Source organism: Eubalaena glacialis, chromosome 6, assembly GCF_028564815.1.
Source record: "Eubalaena glacialis isolate mEubGla1 chromosome 6, mEubGla1.1.hap2.+ XY, whole genome shotgun sequence".
Classification (NCBI taxonomy): Eukaryota; Metazoa; Chordata; class Mammalia; order Artiodactyla; family Balaenidae; genus Eubalaena; species Eubalaena glacialis.
The window spans coordinates 2,888,653-2,906,305 of NC_083721.1; the positions used below are offsets into that span (position 1 = coordinate 2,888,653).

Genomic DNA, 17,653 nt, shown 5'->3' on the forward strand with positions numbered 1-17,653 from the left:
CTCCCCAAGAGCACAGATAGGATCATAGCTCCTGCTATGACACTCACCAACCAAAAAAGTGGTTCTCAGACTGTGTCCAAAGGAAACCAAGAGGCCTCAGACCTGCTGTGAGAGCTACAGAAGGACCTGATTATCTTTTTTTACCCTTCACCTGCAACCCATTCTCAAATGTGTTCTATACCAAATTTTAACACACTAGAGACGGCCAAAATATTAAACATTTCTGCCAGGATAACTCACTTTTGTGTAGGCCTCCCCCCAGGATAAAACTTTGTTGCATTCTCTGTTTAGTTATGAACACCCGAGACTGCAGAGCTTGGTTGGCAAACACACCAGGTGTGCATTTGCCCCAAATACAAAAAGATGCCTGCAGGAGGCCACTTGTTGCAGGACTGCTAGTGGAGACGAGGCTGGATCAACCCATGGGCCCATCAACAGGGGACGGGTTGACCACATAGTGGAGCTCTGCGCAGCTACAAAAGCAGTCACGACCTTGACCACGGATCCCTATGGAGCCTCCTCAAGGATGGACGGTTACATGAAAAAAGGCAAGGAGGAGGAAACAGTGGATAGAAAGGACGGTCCTCCAAAAAACGGAATAAACTAAGAAAACCGGAGATCGGTAGCTCTGGGGGAAGGACCTGGCGTCCCCGTAGGTCTGTAACCTCCGCTCGGCTCCCGACCGGCCCCCTTCCCGCAGCGGCCCCCGCGCTCCAGCTTTTCCGCGGTCTTTAGGGTTTACGCGCTCGGCGCTGCGGACCAGTCAGCCCGGCCCGAAGACGTGCGGTCGGCCTTCTGGGCGTCGGAGGCTCTCCGAACCCGCCGGGCTTTCCCGGGACCGGGCCCAGGCGGCGCACCTCCCGGACCGGGGGCGGCTGGGCGCCCCGATTTGGCTCCCCGCCTACGAGGGTGCTGGAGGAGGGATCTTCCCGGAGAAAGGGTTCGAAAGACGGTGGGGGTCCCACATGGAAAGTGCAGGGAGAAGGCGCCTGTCCCGCTGAGAGGACAGGCGCGCCCCGGGCCCAGCCCCAGGGACAGCGTGGAGAAGCCCCTCGTCCGCCGCCTCCTCCTCCTTGACCGCCGTTTGCGCGCTCGGCTTCTCTGGGCACCAGGGGACGCCGGCGGGGGTCACGAGGCCTCGGCCGTGGCGCGAGGAGCACGGGAGCGGGGCCGGAGAGCGCCGGGAGGAGGCGCCGGGAGAGGGCGCAGGCGGGCGGCGCGCAGGCTCCTGGGCCGCGAGGGCGGTGCCTCCCGCGCGCGCCAAGCCCCGCCCACGCGCAGGCAGCGTCTCTTCCGATTGGGCAGCGCCGCCAGGCCGTCGGCGTGGGGCGAGAGTCGTCGCGTCCGGGTGACGTCTCCCGCGGGCGTCGGGAGGGGTCGTCGGCGTCCGCAGCAGTGTCGGCGGCCGCGGCGGCGGGTGGGAAATGGCGGAGTATTTGGCCTCCATCTTCGGCACCGAGAAAGACAAGTGAGTGAGAGCCGGCCGCCGGGGTCCCGGGGCGGGGGGGCGGGAGGCGTGCGGCGGGGCCCGGGAGGCGGCGGGAGGCCCGGCGGGCTGGCGGGGGGAGGGGCGGGCGGCTCTTCCGGCCTCGGGAGTCGCGCGCCGCCGCCTCGTGCGCCCGGGCGGGCGATGGGCCGGGCGGGTGGCGGGCTTCCGCTTGGGCGGCGCGGCATCTCCCGCCGGGGGCTGCTCGGCGGCCCACCTACAGGCGACCCTGGCCCCCGCGCCCCTGGCACTCGGAAGCCGCCTCGAGTTGTGCTGAAGTTGTCAACATTAACGATTCCCACAACTTTCATCTTTTAATGTCGAGTCGGGCAAGCGGTAGTACAAGCTTCGCCCGCGTTAAATCGTTAGATAACTTAGAGTCCTAACTGTTAGGGTTTTATCCGCTTCACGAGCCTCTTGTGTGAGTTAAGCGGTGATCGGGTTGATCATAAGGACATTTGATGTGAAAAGGTATTTTGGAGATTACGGGTTTAACTAAGCATGAAAGACATAATCTGATTTTAAAATACTTTAAGATGCAATTCCAATATAAGAGTAAGGTGGGTGTTTTTTCTTTTTTTAGGTTGTATATCTTTCGTAATCAATTGTTGGATTAAAAGTAAAACGTATAATTTTGACTTTGCCACGTATTAATTTCCAGTTTATTCACTGAAGTTTAGACTAAAGGGAATGTTTCCAGACATTTTGGAGGATAATTCTTACTTTGAAAACCCAAAGATTAAGCTTAATCTATTCTTTGCATAAATGGTTAACATCTTGGGATTCTTTAGGGCTTACGTGAATATGTTTTTAATGATAAACTTCTAAGTTTGCTATAGATAATGTTTTAATACCACTTGATCAAACACTTTAAATTGTTTCTGTTTTCCAGGATGCAGTTTATCTTGTAAAATGTCTTCTTTTACACATTCTAGAATCTCCTGTGTTGTTTGGAAGAGGGGGTTATATTTTTTCCTAGCAAAACTCACAAGACAAAAGCATCAGTCATACTCACTCCAGAAACATTAATTGAGTGTCAACTCAAGGCCAATCTCTGGGGACTCAAAGATGGGTAAAATTTGGATCTTGTTCTCAAGGAACTCAAGGAGTGAGGGGGTACTTATCATGGAAAGGATAACTAAAGTAAAACGCATTAAAATGTATTAAGTGCTATGGAAGAAGTGTGTGCCCCGAAGGCTGTGGCTCCAGAGGCGGCAGCTTGGGGAACATGATCTTGAATGGATTGGCCAGCTCTGCTGGAAAAAGAGGCTTCTCGGAGTTTGCTGAAGAGCATGCAGTGTTAATTTCGCTCTTGAGCTTATGTTAGTGTGGGCCATGACTTATGTCCCATGCAGTTTTTTTCCGTTGTTCTGGTAAAAAGCTGCATAAGGTGGTGTCTTCGCTGTTCCTCTATGAAACTCTTACTTCAGAGGTTCATTTCATATATTCATTCTATAAATAACCACATTTCAATCTGTTGGTGCTGTATTGTAAAAATCATGGCTATAATTCAGGAAACTTGATTATTTAATCTAGGTTTCTCATTTCAGGGAGACGTGGGGTTTTAGTTTCCAGGAAACATCTCGACTCCTAAAAAATGAAGATGATGATTCCCGCTTACCTTTTTCTTTTCTTTTTTTTTTTTTCAATTTAAGCTGGAAGTAAAATGTAGGTCTATACCAATTAAAAATATTTAGCTAATTACACATGTGAGGTTATGGACATTTTCTAAATCTAAGCATAGATTAGCCTTTCTAATATCTTCTCTGTGATAGTAAATCACGTCTTTTCTTTTACATCTTTTCATTTTATTTCAGTAGTTTAATGAGCACACTAGAAAAGTTTTGACTGATAGACTAAATTCAGTAATTAACTGGGCATAATGAAAAGAGAGTCATCTCTGGAAGTACAGGACCAAGGATTGTTTTAATTATATGGAATAGTTGGGTATTAATTGTTGAGATGGGTTTTGTCTATTCTGGGATATTCTTAAAATAAGCTCTTTATTTTCGAGTGACTTCCTGAAGATGTAATGTTATATACTTAAGTGAAATAATCTGAAGCAAGAGCTATAAGTTTGCAAATACATGTAGTAATCATTTTCCTCTCCTGATAAATTCAGACTTTTCCACTTTTATTGCTATCTAATAGTAAATCAATGGCTAGTTGATCTTCATGGTCCATCAAATTTCACTGAGGCCCTTTGACCTTAACTCTGGATGGCCCTTGCTAAAAACTTGAATCTACAGGGTAACTTTCCCACCTCTGCAAGTCTAAATTTGAATGGGGCCCACTAGTAAGAGTTCATAATTCATCATAGATGGATTATGCTAAGCCACCTTGCATTGCTGTCACGCTGGCTGGAGTGCTAGTTTTGATTTTATCTGGATGGCCCAAGTATTGGAGCATTTTAAGGGAGGGCTTTGCGATACGGGGACAGAAGGTGGCCTTGTGTAGTTCCTGCAGACGGGGGGGAGTTCCCCAATAGCTTGTTTTCAGTGTATTGAAACCAGGGGGAATGGTTTACTTCAGACCTCTTTTTGGAAATTTCCTATTGGTCTGGTGTCTTGGGTGAGGGAACCTGGACTTTGTGATTACTTAGATAATAATGACTACGTGTAATGAGCACACAGATGGTACATCTGATTCTGGTTCTCGGAACAGTGCCATGTTGGCATTTTCCTCAGTTTACAGATGGCTCCTGAGACCCGGACAGGGACGGGCTACTGGCCCAAGTCCAGGCAGCTAGTAGCAGACTCAGGATCTTGACCCCTCGCTACACTGTGTTGAGGTCCTCAAGAGAAAATTTCATTGTGGAAGACTAGAGAACAGATAGGTTTTAAGTTAAATACAGTTTTAGATTAACTTAACATACAGTTTAAGAGGAAACGATAGAGAAGTACAATTGACCTTTGAACCACGTGGAGGTTGGGGTGCTGACCCTCTGCACAGTCAATAATCCAGTCTGAGTTTAACTTCTAGTCAGCCCATGTCTGCTGTTCCGAATCCTACGATTCATCCAACCATGGGTCGTGTAGTACTGTAGGATTTAATGACTAAAAAACCTGAATATAAGTGGACCTGCATAGTTCAAGCCTGTGTTGTTCAAGGGTCAACTGTAGTTGAAAGTGGAGGGGATTCCAGTGCGGAGGAACCAGGTTAGAATTAAGAGTGTTCTTCATTGAAAGAGTACCATGTTTTTAGAGGGGCAAATTGAAGCTGAGTAGCTCTAAAATATGGGAAGGTACCTATTACCAGTAAAAACAATGTGCCTGTGTTTTTGTGAAGTAAAAGAAACGTAGTTTGACAGCATTTATCATGTTGATGACATATTTCCATCTATTTGTTATCTTCCCAGCAAAATAATCAGCTCTTATTTTCCCTTACAGAGTCAACTGTTCATTTTATTTCAAAATTGGAGCATGTCGTCATGGAGACAGATGCTCTCGGTTGCACAATAAACCGACCTTTAGCCAGGTTTGTTTGTTTTTCCTTTTTTTTTTCCATTTTCATGTAAATGATCAAAACTTCATGTACTTTACAGAGGCAGTTAATTTCCATGTGTTAATAAGCGGGGGGTTTTTTCTATAGTTTTATTTTCCATCTGTGTTCATAAATGTGTTTGTTTAAATGAGAATGAGGCAGGTGAACCACCCCTAGCGGAAGGTCTGAGAGCACCATTCCCTGTTTTTGTCATTAGAAAAACTTGTTGGCTGTGACTGGTTTTCACTGCCTTACCACCCTCCCTGCCTCTAACAGGTGTGGGCTGGGAGGGGCGGCTGGGCCTGCGCTGCCTTCGCCTCTGCTCCGGGCGCTGGTAGATGCAGAGCTGGCTCTCTGCTTGTTGCTCTCCAGGCAGTAGAGGTGGATGGAGCCACCTTAGAGGAGACGCTGGCGCGATTGTCAGCAGAGCCGTCACACTGTGTATGCAGGGGCTCTCCAGTACTCCTGGGTGTGTCCCCTCTGAGACCCCAGCCAAGGACACAGCAAGTCGTATCATGTCATTAGAAACATGAACAATGAAAGTTAACGTTAGAAGACAGGCATTTACCTTCAGTTATTCATGGCCAGTCTGTTCAGTTAATTGAGAGATGCCTGTTACCTTGGGCTTGGCTATGTTGTGAGTTCAGATCCGTCAAAAATGGTGATTTTTGATAGTTTATTTTTGGCTAATTGAAGAAAAGGCAAGGGTTTACACCCTGCAACAGATCCAGTGAATTAAAGGGAGAAAGCACCTCTGGGAGGAACAGAAAACTTCTGTCCGTGTTTACCTGAATGTTTGGATTTGAAAAGAATCTATACTTCAGTCTTTCCAGACTGAGGGCCCTTGAGCTCCTTCAAGCCACCCGTGAAGTCTGAATGTGCAGCCTCAGAACCACTGAGTATAAGTATTTAGGAAAGTCAGTCAGTTGTAAGAAAGAGACGGTATTTTCTAACTTAATAGCTTTGAACGTGTCTCTTTCGAAATTCAGAATATTGGAGAATTCACTTTACGTTTTCTGTTTGTTGTATTTTTTTTTTAAGTGCTTCCATTTATGAACTAAATCTTCCCCACTAGGCCAGTGGCCATGATTCCGTTAAAGTTTGGTGGGGTCAGGTGTATGTGTTAACTTGAACATCTTGTTTTGATTCATTTGGTTGGATTTAGGTAATCCTGACCACCTGTGATTTTAATGGAACTGAATTACTCCCTTTAAGTGAAGTTTCTTTTATTATTAAACAGCCACTGCCAGATGACCTGAGTGAGAGCTAAAATGAATTTCCTGTTGGATCACTGGTCTCAGTATAGCTTTCCATCAGAGCTGTCACACACTGGTGATTCCAGTTAAAAACCAAGTGCGGTTGGCTTTGGGAACATCGGAGTCCTGAAGTGGTTGACTCGGGGCGGTGTCAGTGGTTTGCAGAGAGGCCAGGCCCTGGGGGTGGGTCTGTGTGGTGGCAGCGGTGCTGCGTGGCTGGCGGGCATCCTCCCAGGTTGGTTTCCCAGAGCAGACCTGCGGCTGGGGGACCTGCACGACCACTCCCCTTGACCCCGCAGCTAGAAGCGGAGCCGGCAGGTTCTGTGAAACCACTTACAAAACTGCTTTGCGTACACGTTGAGACTGAATGTTTATTTTCTTAAAATCATGCGGTTTATTGGCTCAGCTTGTAAATCTCTAGCGTAATTGAGTGTGGGCTTCTTTCTAAGCTTTTACAGTGATGTGGACATTAAGATTCATGTGATGCTAGCCTACTAACTTAAACATGGTTTGTTTTTTCAGACAACTTGAGTTTGAGAAGAACGGTACAATGTAAGGTTTCAAGTCTGCCTGATCCAGTTTAAAGCACAAGGGCTAAAAGGATTTTTTTCCCTTAAAAGAAGGATTGGAAAAGAGCAAATGTTTTAAGCTATTGTATTATGTAAACAGAGATCCCACCAAGAAAATGTAAATATGATAGGTGTCCACGAGAGTTAGGAAACCCATTCGGTGTGCCTGTTTCCTACGAGATCAAGAGAGCTTGATGGACTACATATACTTGGGTTATGCATTTGGTTTTAAAATTTTTTTTCATATGGGGAATATGATTATAATGTGAATTTTTCGACGACATAGTGTCTGCTAGCTTTAAGTATGAGGAAATGTTAGTGCTCTATTATTTGCCTTGTCTTAAAACACTTCAGTGGCGTGGGACTACTCAAAATAACAATTACAGTTTCTTCTTGGTTGCTGGCTGACTTGACCTAAGTCACTTGACCTAAGTCACCGCTCAAACTCTGTTTTCATAATATGATGGTTTGGGTGTACTCTTCAGAAGACAAGTGTCTGACTTGCAGGAAACAAACAGCAGGCGTTGAGCCATTTGCAAACAAGTTGTCTCTTTGCAATTGTCTAATATATGCACAGCAGCCAGTAGAATTCCCCTTTTTATTTTTTTTTCCCCGCAGACCATCTTGATTCAAAACATCTATCGTAATCCCCAAAACAGTGCACAGACGGCTGACGGCTCACACTGTAAGTCCCACAGTTGGAGAAATTTTTTTAAAACAATGGTGTTAAAGAGCCCACTCTTAATTGAGACAAATAATGTTGGCTTCTGAGCTGCTGACATAGAGCTGTTGCAAACAGGACACGGTGCTGGAGGTCCTTGGCGCACACAGCAAGAACTTGATACTTGGCCGCGTTCAGCAGGCTGGCCGGGAGGTCACTGGCCGGACCTCTTCCCACCGTGGACGTTTGTTAACGAGAGGGGTCCGGCCCTGTGACACCCAAACGTCACCAGCCAGTCATTGGTCTTCACAGTGACTGAACCCCTGGCAATTATTAAGTTCTTTCTGTGAAATCAAAAACCTTAGGAATATTTAGGATTTAATAAGGTAAGTGGCCCAATAAGTGTGGGTTTTATTTCACCATTATAATTTTTCCTCTAGGAAGTAGAGATTTCATGATACGTAATTATTGTATTTCTCTAATCAGTTGATACAGGCACTCTTTCTCATTTGTTCATTAAAAGTTTCCTATAACAGGAATATTTTGGTAGTAGCCTGCCGAGTTGTTTGCATTCTTAACTGGATTGGAACTTTGAAATGGAGAATTTTTACAGTCTGTGACAGAAATACAATATGAGCATGTCATGGGATCTCTGTTGCATTGCAGTGTCAGGGTGCTCCAAGACAGCCATCAACTAAGAGAAAACATCTCTGCTTCGAAAGAAAATAACTTGATCTTTTTTCAGCACTGAGTCTTGACTGAAGTGATCGCCACAGGAAACCGGTTAAGTGTTTACATTTAATTTTCCATGATATAAAGTTGTTGCGTTTTGTATTTCAGACCATTGCCCTCTTGAACATTTACCGTAACCCTCAAAACTCTTCCCAGTCTGCTGACGGTTTGCGCTGTAAGTTCATACAAGTTCCTTCCCTGGTTCCCTGGGCTTGCGTGTCAGAGCTCAGCGTCAACTCCATCTGGTCTGCTGCTGTAGTGTCAAGGACCACCTTTCACTAGAGGTGTCGAGAGCTTATGTCCCACTGACCCCATGGAAACCTCTGTTTGAGATTGGGACTCGTGCCCACTTATTTAGGAAGGACAAAGGGACTGGAGAGGGTGCCCTTTACAAGAGCGTGGAGCTGCTGCTCTTCCTTCCGGTACCTTGGCTGTCATCCGGGGGGAATGTGTGTCAGCTTAAATGTGGACTCACGTGCTTCCCGCTTAACAGGGAAAGTTTCTCTGACTTAAAAAAAAATTGTTCTGAAATTGTTTTTCAGATTTTTTTTCTTATTAGACTTTTTCCCCCTTAAACTCCATTTTGGAGATGATGCTTTTAACTGCGAGAGCCCTATTGTGAGAATGCTTCCCACGTAGGGCCCTCCAAGTGGCACTGACCCCGAGTGCAGCCCCAGTCCTGTGTGGGCTCCTGTCTTCCTCAGATACTTTATGTAGGTGTTTCCAACTTCAGGAGTTAGCTTATTACATTTGGGAAATAAAGGATACTTGGTAGGGAATAGCTCTAGACCGGGCATTCAGTAGACATTACTGGTTTCTTCAGGTAATGGGAAATGCTGAATTTAAGTTATTGATGTGGTATTTATTGAGGGGTATCTTTTAGGGAACAGGAGAAATATTACTATCTCTGGAAAGTTAAACTACAGTTTAAGTTTTACAGCTGTTGAACCGTAGAGTGAATTTAGTCATCTGAGGATAAACTGAAACGAACATCCTGGACTCGTGTTAAAATCAAGGGGTCCAGACCAAAGGGTAGATGCTTCTCATTCACCAATTTGTTTTGAAGCTGTAAAAAATAGATCACAGAATAACACCACGAGGTACCTTTGGATAGCCACAAACCTGGATCAAATACACCCTTGGCCCGGAGCCCCTCAGTTTATAGGGTGACCTACAGTGGGTGAAATGGTCCCAGCAGCCACCACCTCCTCAAGCTGGCCCCAGACTGGGAGGCCTCCCAGTTCCGTGTGTGTGCGTGCACGGTGCTTGTGTCTGCAGGGGAGGGACTGGTACATTTTTCCTGCCGAGACACTAAATGTTTTTCGATGCTAATGCTGACCTGATAGAGAATTAATTTCTTTCCCTGAATCTGATGGTAGCAGGATTTACTTGGTAGCCCTTGATTTAAAATACCTGGTTTTCTGTTTTTTAAAGAAATAAGTCAATGGGTGGAAGAAACTGTTTCTCTATGGACTGATTAAATAATTTTTGTAACAGCCCTACCCTGGGGTAGAAATGAATGAGAAGTAGATGACTGAGTTATGACAGTTAATCTCTCTTTGCCCTGCTTGTTTTTTCGGGGATGCGTATGCTTTATTGACAGAAGAATGTTGGATTAGTTCTCTGTGTCTATATTTGCGATTCACAGGACTCTTGTTTTGCATATGCTACAAAAATAAAAGTTTAGCTGTACTAAAGACTACAGTTCTGGGGTCCAGATTGTACAAATTAAACACAATTCTGATTGTACAATTTAGCTAGGTTCATCAGTTTCCTAAAATTACTGGCTCTTTTTAACGTATCCTTTTATCTGTAGAAAAATAAGCTATCTCTGCTCGGATTAAACTTAAATATGAACCCCAGTTTAAGAGCGTTTCTGTAAGAAAACTGGGTACTTATTTAAAATATATTGAGTCGTGTAAATACTCTTTTAGTTGAACAGTTTTTTAATCACTCATCTCTGCCTTTTAGGTCATTTTGATTGACTCAAAAATTTTAACCAGAGTGTAGGAGATAAGATATGCCCACTATCAAGCATTTTAAAATATGAACTTGACATAAATTTTTAAAATACGATATTCTGTTATATAGTAACAGAATAGAAATTCTAAGAATATAGCCAGTATTTTAACAGCCACCAAAATTTGATTCTCAATATTGCTAAAACTTTTTGAGTGTGTAAATATTTTCCGTCTTCTCATTTTTTCTGATGTGGAGAAGGAAATTTTAAACATTAAAATCTGCCTTTGGAATGGGCTTCACTTGACTAGCTTTTCTGTTGTTCAGAACTTGATTTCTGGTCAGGGAAGAAGGTACGTTCACAGTAGCTTTTAAATCGACACGAGCTGTCGAGTAGCCATTGTTGCCTAATGCATTCAGTAAGTTCTGTGTTCTAATGCAAGCTGGATTCCTAGACATTCAAAAATAACTAAAATGCAGGGACACCCCCCTGCCCAGCTCCAGTGGCAAGAAAGTGAACTTAAATCATTGTCAGAATCAAAAACTGAAGTTAGTTCTCATCCTTGAGGTAAAAAGTTTTCCAGAGAGCTCGGGAACTGCTCGCAGGCAGCGCAGGCAACGCAGTGTGGATAGAGCCCATGGCCACAGCCCAGCGCCCTTGGCGGGTGCCCAGAGGGGACCGCCAGTCCAGGAGGTGGCCTGTGGAAGGTGACAATTAAAGACAGGCTGTCCCAGCCTCGAAGCCACTCCCTGGTCTGGCTGTTTGGAACGTCAGTTTACTGACACACCAGCTTTGTGCTTTCTCAGATTTAGGTTCAGAGAACGTTGAGAGTTTGATGGTAAGATTTGGTAGGAGGATGACGAGGATAGAATGTAAATTTGCAAAATCTATCCACACAACTGACTTGATTTCACTTAGTGCATGTGGATTACGAAGAATAAACTTGATGAAAATAGTTTGAAATATAAAATAATGCTTTCTTCAACGAAGCATTGTAACTTTCCCTTTCTGCGAAAGAGGGCGTTCAGAATACTGTAATTGAACTTGGTAATTATCCTACTGAGTCTTTATTTTCGGTCATTTGGGTTTTAATCGCATCAGAAAGAACTTTAGTAACATTCTGTGTGGCTGCTAATTGGTAAAAGAAACTAGTCAGGAACATAAGCTTTTAATCATTTACCCTGATTTCAGCTTTCATTTTAACCTAATAAAGGAAAGGAAAAAAATCAGTGTGATTACTTGGCCTGCATCTTAAATCTAAAAAGGAAGAAAATTTTCATTTAAAAATTTCTTAATTTGAGAGTCAACCTTTTCCTCACACTTTCTGAAAATGTTGGCCCTTTGATGCTGATTAAAACTTGTTGTGATTTTAACATTTTAACAGCCAGAATTGAGATTGTCGTAAGGGGCATTTAAAAATCTCACCACACTTTAAAATTCCAACAAGTGGCTGTGTAATGCAGAGTCTTCAGTCTCCAGTAGGACGCAGCTCTCCTCTTCTCTCTAGATAATCTGATGTGTGTTGTGTAGCAGTTTGAGTTTAAGCGCAGAGCTGTCTCAGTCACGGCTCCCTGCTCTAACCAGCAAGATTTCTGTTGTTCACAGGTGCTGTGAGCGATGTCGAGATGCAGGAACACTATGATGAGTTTTTTGAGGTGAGCTGTTGACTGAAACCCCCTGACCTGTCGTTCACCCTCTGTATCTGGAACTAGGACTTTTCTCCATTAATAAAAATGCCTAGACGTGAGTTACGTTCGGTTACTCTTTTATCTCTGTTATGACCCTCAAACCACTGTCCTCCCTTCAGGAGGTTTTCACAGAAATGGAGGAGAAGTACGGGGAGGTGGAGGAGATGAACGTCTGCGACAACCTCGGAGATCACCTCGTTGGGAACGTGTATGTCAAGGTAGGAGTGAGACAGCAAATGACGGGGCTGAGGAAGGGTTAGTGCCCTGAGCCGCTAACCTCGAAGTTCCACGTGCTCGGACCTGCCCATGGATTCGATGCGCTGACTGGCCCTCGTTGGCTGCGGCTTGGGTCCGGTGGCCGGCCTGCGGGTGCTGGGAAGACGCAGGGAGGGCCCCGGTCGGCGGGTGTCTTCGGCTGTTGGAGTGGGGAGAAGAAGCTGGTTTATATGTTTGGTTTCTTCTCCCCCCACCCCTTTTTTTTAATAAAACTTTCGTCGCCTGCATAAATCATGACGTGTTCTTTTAACCAGTTGAATTTGAAAACCATGGCAACATACATGGCGTGAGCTTGGACTGTAGAAAAATTAACTCATTGTAAATAAAGGGTGGGCTGGTTCTTAAATTGCTCTCCGACATTATCCCACCTGAATTACTTTACCTGTGAGCATGTGACGCATAGTTGAGTCAGTAGTTGAAGACAGTTGTCATTGAAGTGTGGGCGGCAGCGTTTTTGCCTTGTCTTTTCAGTTTCGCCGTGAAGAAGATGCGGAAAAGGCCGTGATTGACCTGAACAACCGCTGGTTTAATGGCCAGCCGATCCACGCCGAGCTCTCCCCTGTGACCGACTTCAGAGAAGCCTGCTGCCGCCAGTACGAGATGGGGTAGGTGTGGGCAGGCCCCAGGGGCACCCTGGGCGGGTGGGGGGCATGCACCGCATGACCCCGTCTATTCTCCCGCAGGGAGTGCACGCGGGGAGGCTTCTGCAACTTCATGCACCTGAAGCCCATCTCTCGGGAGCTGCGGCGGGAGTTGTACGGGCGCCGCCGTAAGAAGTGAGTACTCGAGTGAACCGTGATCGTTTCTTAACCAAAATGCTGTTTTCAAGTAAAGCTTGGCTTTCGTGTCATTTCTCTTTAAAAGGCACTGCTTAGAATGTAGTGCATATTTTAAAATATAACATGTACTCTTTGAAGGACATTTTCCACGCACGCACGGCTTCCTCCTTGTCAGGTCGAGATCAGACCTTAGTAACTGAGGGAACCGTTAAGCTGGTGACCACTAAAATTAGGTTTGTTTACACGGTGTTTATTCTCAGATATCTGGACTTCCTTTACATGCTGCCTGTTTCCATTGGGGTTCCTTGGTTTTTATTGGTTTGGGCAGGTTTCTTTGGCTGGGGACGGGGGCACCGCCCTGTGGACCACCGACAGTTGGGCACCGTTACGTGTCTGGTCCTGTTGCTTAAGTGCAGGGGGTCACCAAGCAGAGAAAAGGCCAAGGTGTCAGCGTAATGAGTCACTTCTCCTACCCAGACTGAGTTCTGACCCCAGAGGGCTTCTCGTCCCTCTCCTGTCAAACAAATATTTGGAGATGCAGACCTTATTGGTTATTGTTTCATTGTCAACAAAAAGAAGCGTAGGAGAAAAAGAACCCTGGCCTCCCCTCGCCCACAGTGGGCCCGATGGACCCCGTCGCTGAGCTGCGTACATGTCGGGGCGGCGGCTTGGCCGGGGCGGGACCTGAAACTGGGGTCAGACGTGGGGCGAGGGGTGTGTATGTCCCGTTCACTCTGGATTAGGGTTTCCCCTGGCCGTTTGAGTTGGCGCCACAGGAGGATATGCTAGAGAAGATGTCATAGCTCTTCAGTCTTCAGGTGCCCCTTTTTATCCCTGACACTTTAACATCTGAGATGAGGGCACATCGTACAGCTCCAGCTTGTGGCTTAATTGGCAGCGTTTTTCTCCTTTGTTGGCCTCGTCAGCGCAGTGAGCTGCAGTGTTCAGACATGTCAGTCCCCGTCCTGTGTGTTGCGTCCTGTGGTGTGGGTGCCATGGTGTCCTTTCCTGTCCTTGGTTGCAGGCATAGATCGCGGTCCCGCTCTCGGGAGCGTCGCTCTCGGTCTCGAGACCGTGGCCGTGGCGGCGGCGGCGGCGGTGGCGGCGGGGGACGGGAGCGCGACAGGAGGCGGTCGAGAGACCGAGAGAGATCTGGGCGGTTCTGAGCCGTGCTGTTCTTGCCGCGTGTCTGCTGGGAAGTGTCGTCCGTCGTTGGTTGACCGAGCCAGTTCATAATGGGAGTTTTTTTTAAAAAAACAACAAAAAAAACAAAGATGGGTTTCTGAATAAAATTTGTAGTGATACAGAATTCCTGTGTGACTGATTTCTTGTGCCAAGTCTTTGTTTCCAGTCTCTTCCTTTACAGACCTGCACATACATCATCAGCCCTTGAGGTGAAGGTATTACATCAGTCACTTCGTGTATAAATGACACACCTACCAGTTAAGGGAAAATTCATATGCGAAAAAGGCCTGTTTCTTGTGATCTGTATGTTAACAGGTAATCCAGTGTTTCTCTTCTGCAGCTGTTAGCTGACTGGAGTGGAGCCTGCAGTGTTGGGTTCTTATCCGTGAGCTTCTAGTTTTGCTCCAGGGGCCGCCTTGTGTCCTGAGACACGGGTGGCACATAACACGGGGATGCGCTCAGGCCCTCGCGTTTCTGTTTCACCTACTGGTGGCTGCGTCGTAAACCACTAAGGGACAGGAGCACAAGCCCTGTGATCACATCTGCCTCGGCAGAACCTTCCTGTCTGGTGTGTCACCTTCCCAAACCATCTTCGTCATGGCAACGCAGGGCAGTGTGACTCGAGGCAGCCGTGGAGTTGTGTCCCGGTTCCTCCCGTGGCCACGCCTCGGCTGGGAGCACAGAGATTCTCTTAAGAGAAAGTCTTACCCAAAGGCAAACCGAAACACGGCTCCAGGTGACCAGCACACGGCACTGCACGGCATCCCTGTGTTTCCTCACGACAGCCTCAAGCACAGTCTCCCGCAGGCGTCCGGCCCTCTTATCCATTCCTGGGAGGTGTGCCTGCTGAGTGGGGGGAGACACTACTTCCCTGACCAGTTTGTTTCATGGAAGTCAACTTTTATCTGATAAATTATAAAAAGTGATTTAGTGATTACGTTAGTTTTGTTCAGGTTTGCTGTCTTGAAATTTTTGGGTTTTTTTGTTTTTTTGCAGTAGTAGGCAGATGATTTTGGATAAAGTGGCACTTTGAGTTGGTGGTCTAGGAAGTTATCTTTAAATCATTTTTCATACTCCCAAAAAAGTCAGTACCAGTACTTCAGATTTTCTACCTAAGTTTGGTCAGAGTTGTGGAAATTAGTCATTTCCACTGCATCTGAAGGAGGCAACGTGACAAAATTTTTAATTTGTATTTCTTAACTTTGATTAGAGTCACCTTTTCCTGTGGACATCTCTAGTTTCAAAAGTAAATGAAGATCCCTGGTGGTCCAGTGGTTAAGAATCCGCCTTCCAACGCAGGGGACTCAGGTTTGGTCCCTGCTCCGGGAACTAAGATCCCACATGCCGCAGGGCAGCTAAGCCCGTGCGCCACAACTACTAAGCTCACGTGCCTCAACGAGAGAGCCCGCGTGCCACAACTACAGAACCCACACGCCACAGTGAAAGAGCCCGTGTGCAGCAACTAAGATCCGTTGCAGCCAAAAATAAATAGGCTTTTTTTTTTTTTTTAAGTGTCTTGAAAACTTTGTCACCGAAGTCAGAAAGAGGAGCTTACAAAGTAAAGGGAAAGGAGCCCTGCCACCCCGCCCTCCATACCCTCATGCAGGTCTGGAGTGAAAGGCCGTTGAGGGCAGTTTGGGCCTGAAGCTGCCCCGTGTTGCCACTGGTTTGGGCATGCTTGGACCTACCCACGTCAGCAAAGAGCAGCTCAGTAGATAGGCCCAAGTAAAAGCGGTAGGTCCCAGGTCCAAGGGGATTTTTATTTTTAAAAAGTGGGGGAGCTTCCCTGGTGGGCAGTGGTTAAGACTCCGCCTGCCAATGCAGGGGACACGGGTTCGAGCCCTGATCCGGGAAGATCCCACATGCCGCAGAGCAAGTAAGCCCATGCACCACAACTACTGAGCCTGCGCTCTGGAGCCCGCATGCCACTACTGAGCCCGTGTGCCACGACTACTGAGCCCGCGCTCTAGAGCCCGCGAGCCACAACTACTGAGCCTGTGCTCTAGAGCCCATGAGCCACAACTACTGAGCCTGCGCTGTAGAGCCCGCGAGCCACAACTACTGCCCATGAGCCACAACTACAGAGCCCACATGCCTAGAGCCCGTGCTCTGCAACAAGAGAAGCAACCGCAATGAGAAGCCCGCGCACCACAACGAAGAGTAGCCCCCGCTCGCCGCAACTAGAGAAAGCCTGCACGCAGCAACAAAGGCCCAACGCAGCCAAAAATAAGTAAATAAATAAATAAATTTTTCTTTTTTTTAAAAAAGCCACTTGAAATAATTGTGATTTGTAATGAGGACGGGCCCAAATATTACTGCAAAAGTTTCTTGTCCTGAATATTACACGATGTATATTAAGACTGAAACCAAATAGAGAATAGCTGCTGAAACAAACTCTTAAATACAGTATCAACACATTTAATTCAACAGTTGTGTTGAATTACTTCAATTAATTTTTACAGCCTTTTTTTTTTATTTTTGCTTGCTGTTTTGACACAGGTGTAGCAAGCTTACCCTATGCATGTGTGTATATATAATAGTTGAAAATCATTTTAAATATTTCAAACATTGGCGTTTGAGGTCACCACCACTATTGATTGGAGAAAATTCACTTCCTTTGAACAAGATAGTATTGGAGAAAGGGTTGCTGGTGTTGGCACTGCAGTATCACTTTTTCCCTTCTCAGTTCAGGAGTCCTTATTTACCAAAAGGGGATGAAACAGCAAATGATTTTTTTTTAAAAAAAAGTCTATTCAAAACACAGAAAACACTGGTATTATAAATGTGCTTCTAGAGCCTTTGTAATGGAAAGTCAGGCTGGGGTCTTGGCAGTCAGAGTGTCACATGGGACTCAGCGTGGCTGACCCTAGTGAGGTTGGCTTTGTTTAGTCCAGTGGTTCCCAGTCTTGGGGGTTTTCAGACCATTTAGATTTTCCCAAAGAAACAACATAGGATTGTGGTCAATATAAGATTCTCAACTTCTGGTTTGCTAAGTGGGACTTTTTAAATTGCTCTCATCAAATTTCATCCATCATTTCCTGAAAGAGCATTTCAGTTTTTTATTATGAAGGTTTTTTAAACATACTCAAAAGCAGAGAAATTGTGGTGAAGCCCCAGATACTTAAACCTTGTGTACGTAAAATGTTTGCATCCCTGAAACGTAAGGACTTTTCCATGCTGCCGCCTCAGGAAAGCACAGTCCGGAATAAACTTGGCTCCATGAACCACAGTGCCTTGCCTTGCCTTTCCTTTCGTATCTCCTGGGGTTGGGGTGTACCAGCACCGTCCATCAAGGTGTTGTGGCCTGTGTGTGTGTGTGTGTTTGCGCGCGCGCTTGTGCACCAGCCAAAAGTGAGCAAGGCGGAATAAATGCCTTGTTGGCACTTGGCATTTTTGGCTGGCATTTCAGGGCAAAAATTAGGCAAAGCTCTACACTTGAGAAAAGGATGCTCAACCAGAAGAGGCGCTTCAGAAGACCAGGTGCTCCGAGAACTCTTGGGTCCAGCCAAGCAACTTGGGAAGAGGGCTTGGGTCTGTCTAGGGGCGCGGGGATTAGGTTCTCTGAGGGCTTTGCAAGT

At 46.2% G+C, this 17,653-nt stretch overlaps 1 protein-coding gene across 4 annotated transcripts; it reads left to right on the forward strand.

Moving 5' to 3' along the window:
- Positions 1 to 1,333: 1,333 nt before the first annotated feature.
- Positions 1,334 to 14,199, forward strand: U2AF1 (U2 small nuclear RNA auxiliary factor 1). Of its 4 annotated transcripts, none has more exons than XM_061193861.1 (8): positions 1,334 to 1,468; positions 4,876 to 4,963; positions 7,413 to 7,479; positions 11,753 to 11,802; positions 11,955 to 12,053; positions 12,583 to 12,716; positions 12,795 to 12,887; positions 13,915 to 14,199. In XM_061193861.1, exons 1-8 carry the CDS (start codon positions 1,425 to 1,427, stop codon positions 14,054 to 14,056), a joined length of 717 nt encoding a protein of 238 aa, XP_061049844.1. In that variant the 5' UTR covers positions 1,334 to 1,424; the 3' UTR covers positions 14,057 to 14,199. The 4 variants fall into 4 exon arrangements, with proteins under 4 accessions (XP_061049844.1, XP_061049843.1, XP_061049845.1 ...); XM_061193860.1 differs by lacking the exon at positions 7,413 to 7,479 and adding an exon at positions 8,296 to 8,362; XM_061193862.1 differs by lacking the exon at positions 7,413 to 7,479 and adding an exon at positions 8,296 to 8,362 and having other exon boundaries at positions 12,583 to 12,704.
- The last annotated feature ends 3,454 nt before the right edge of the window (positions 14,200 to 17,653 follow it).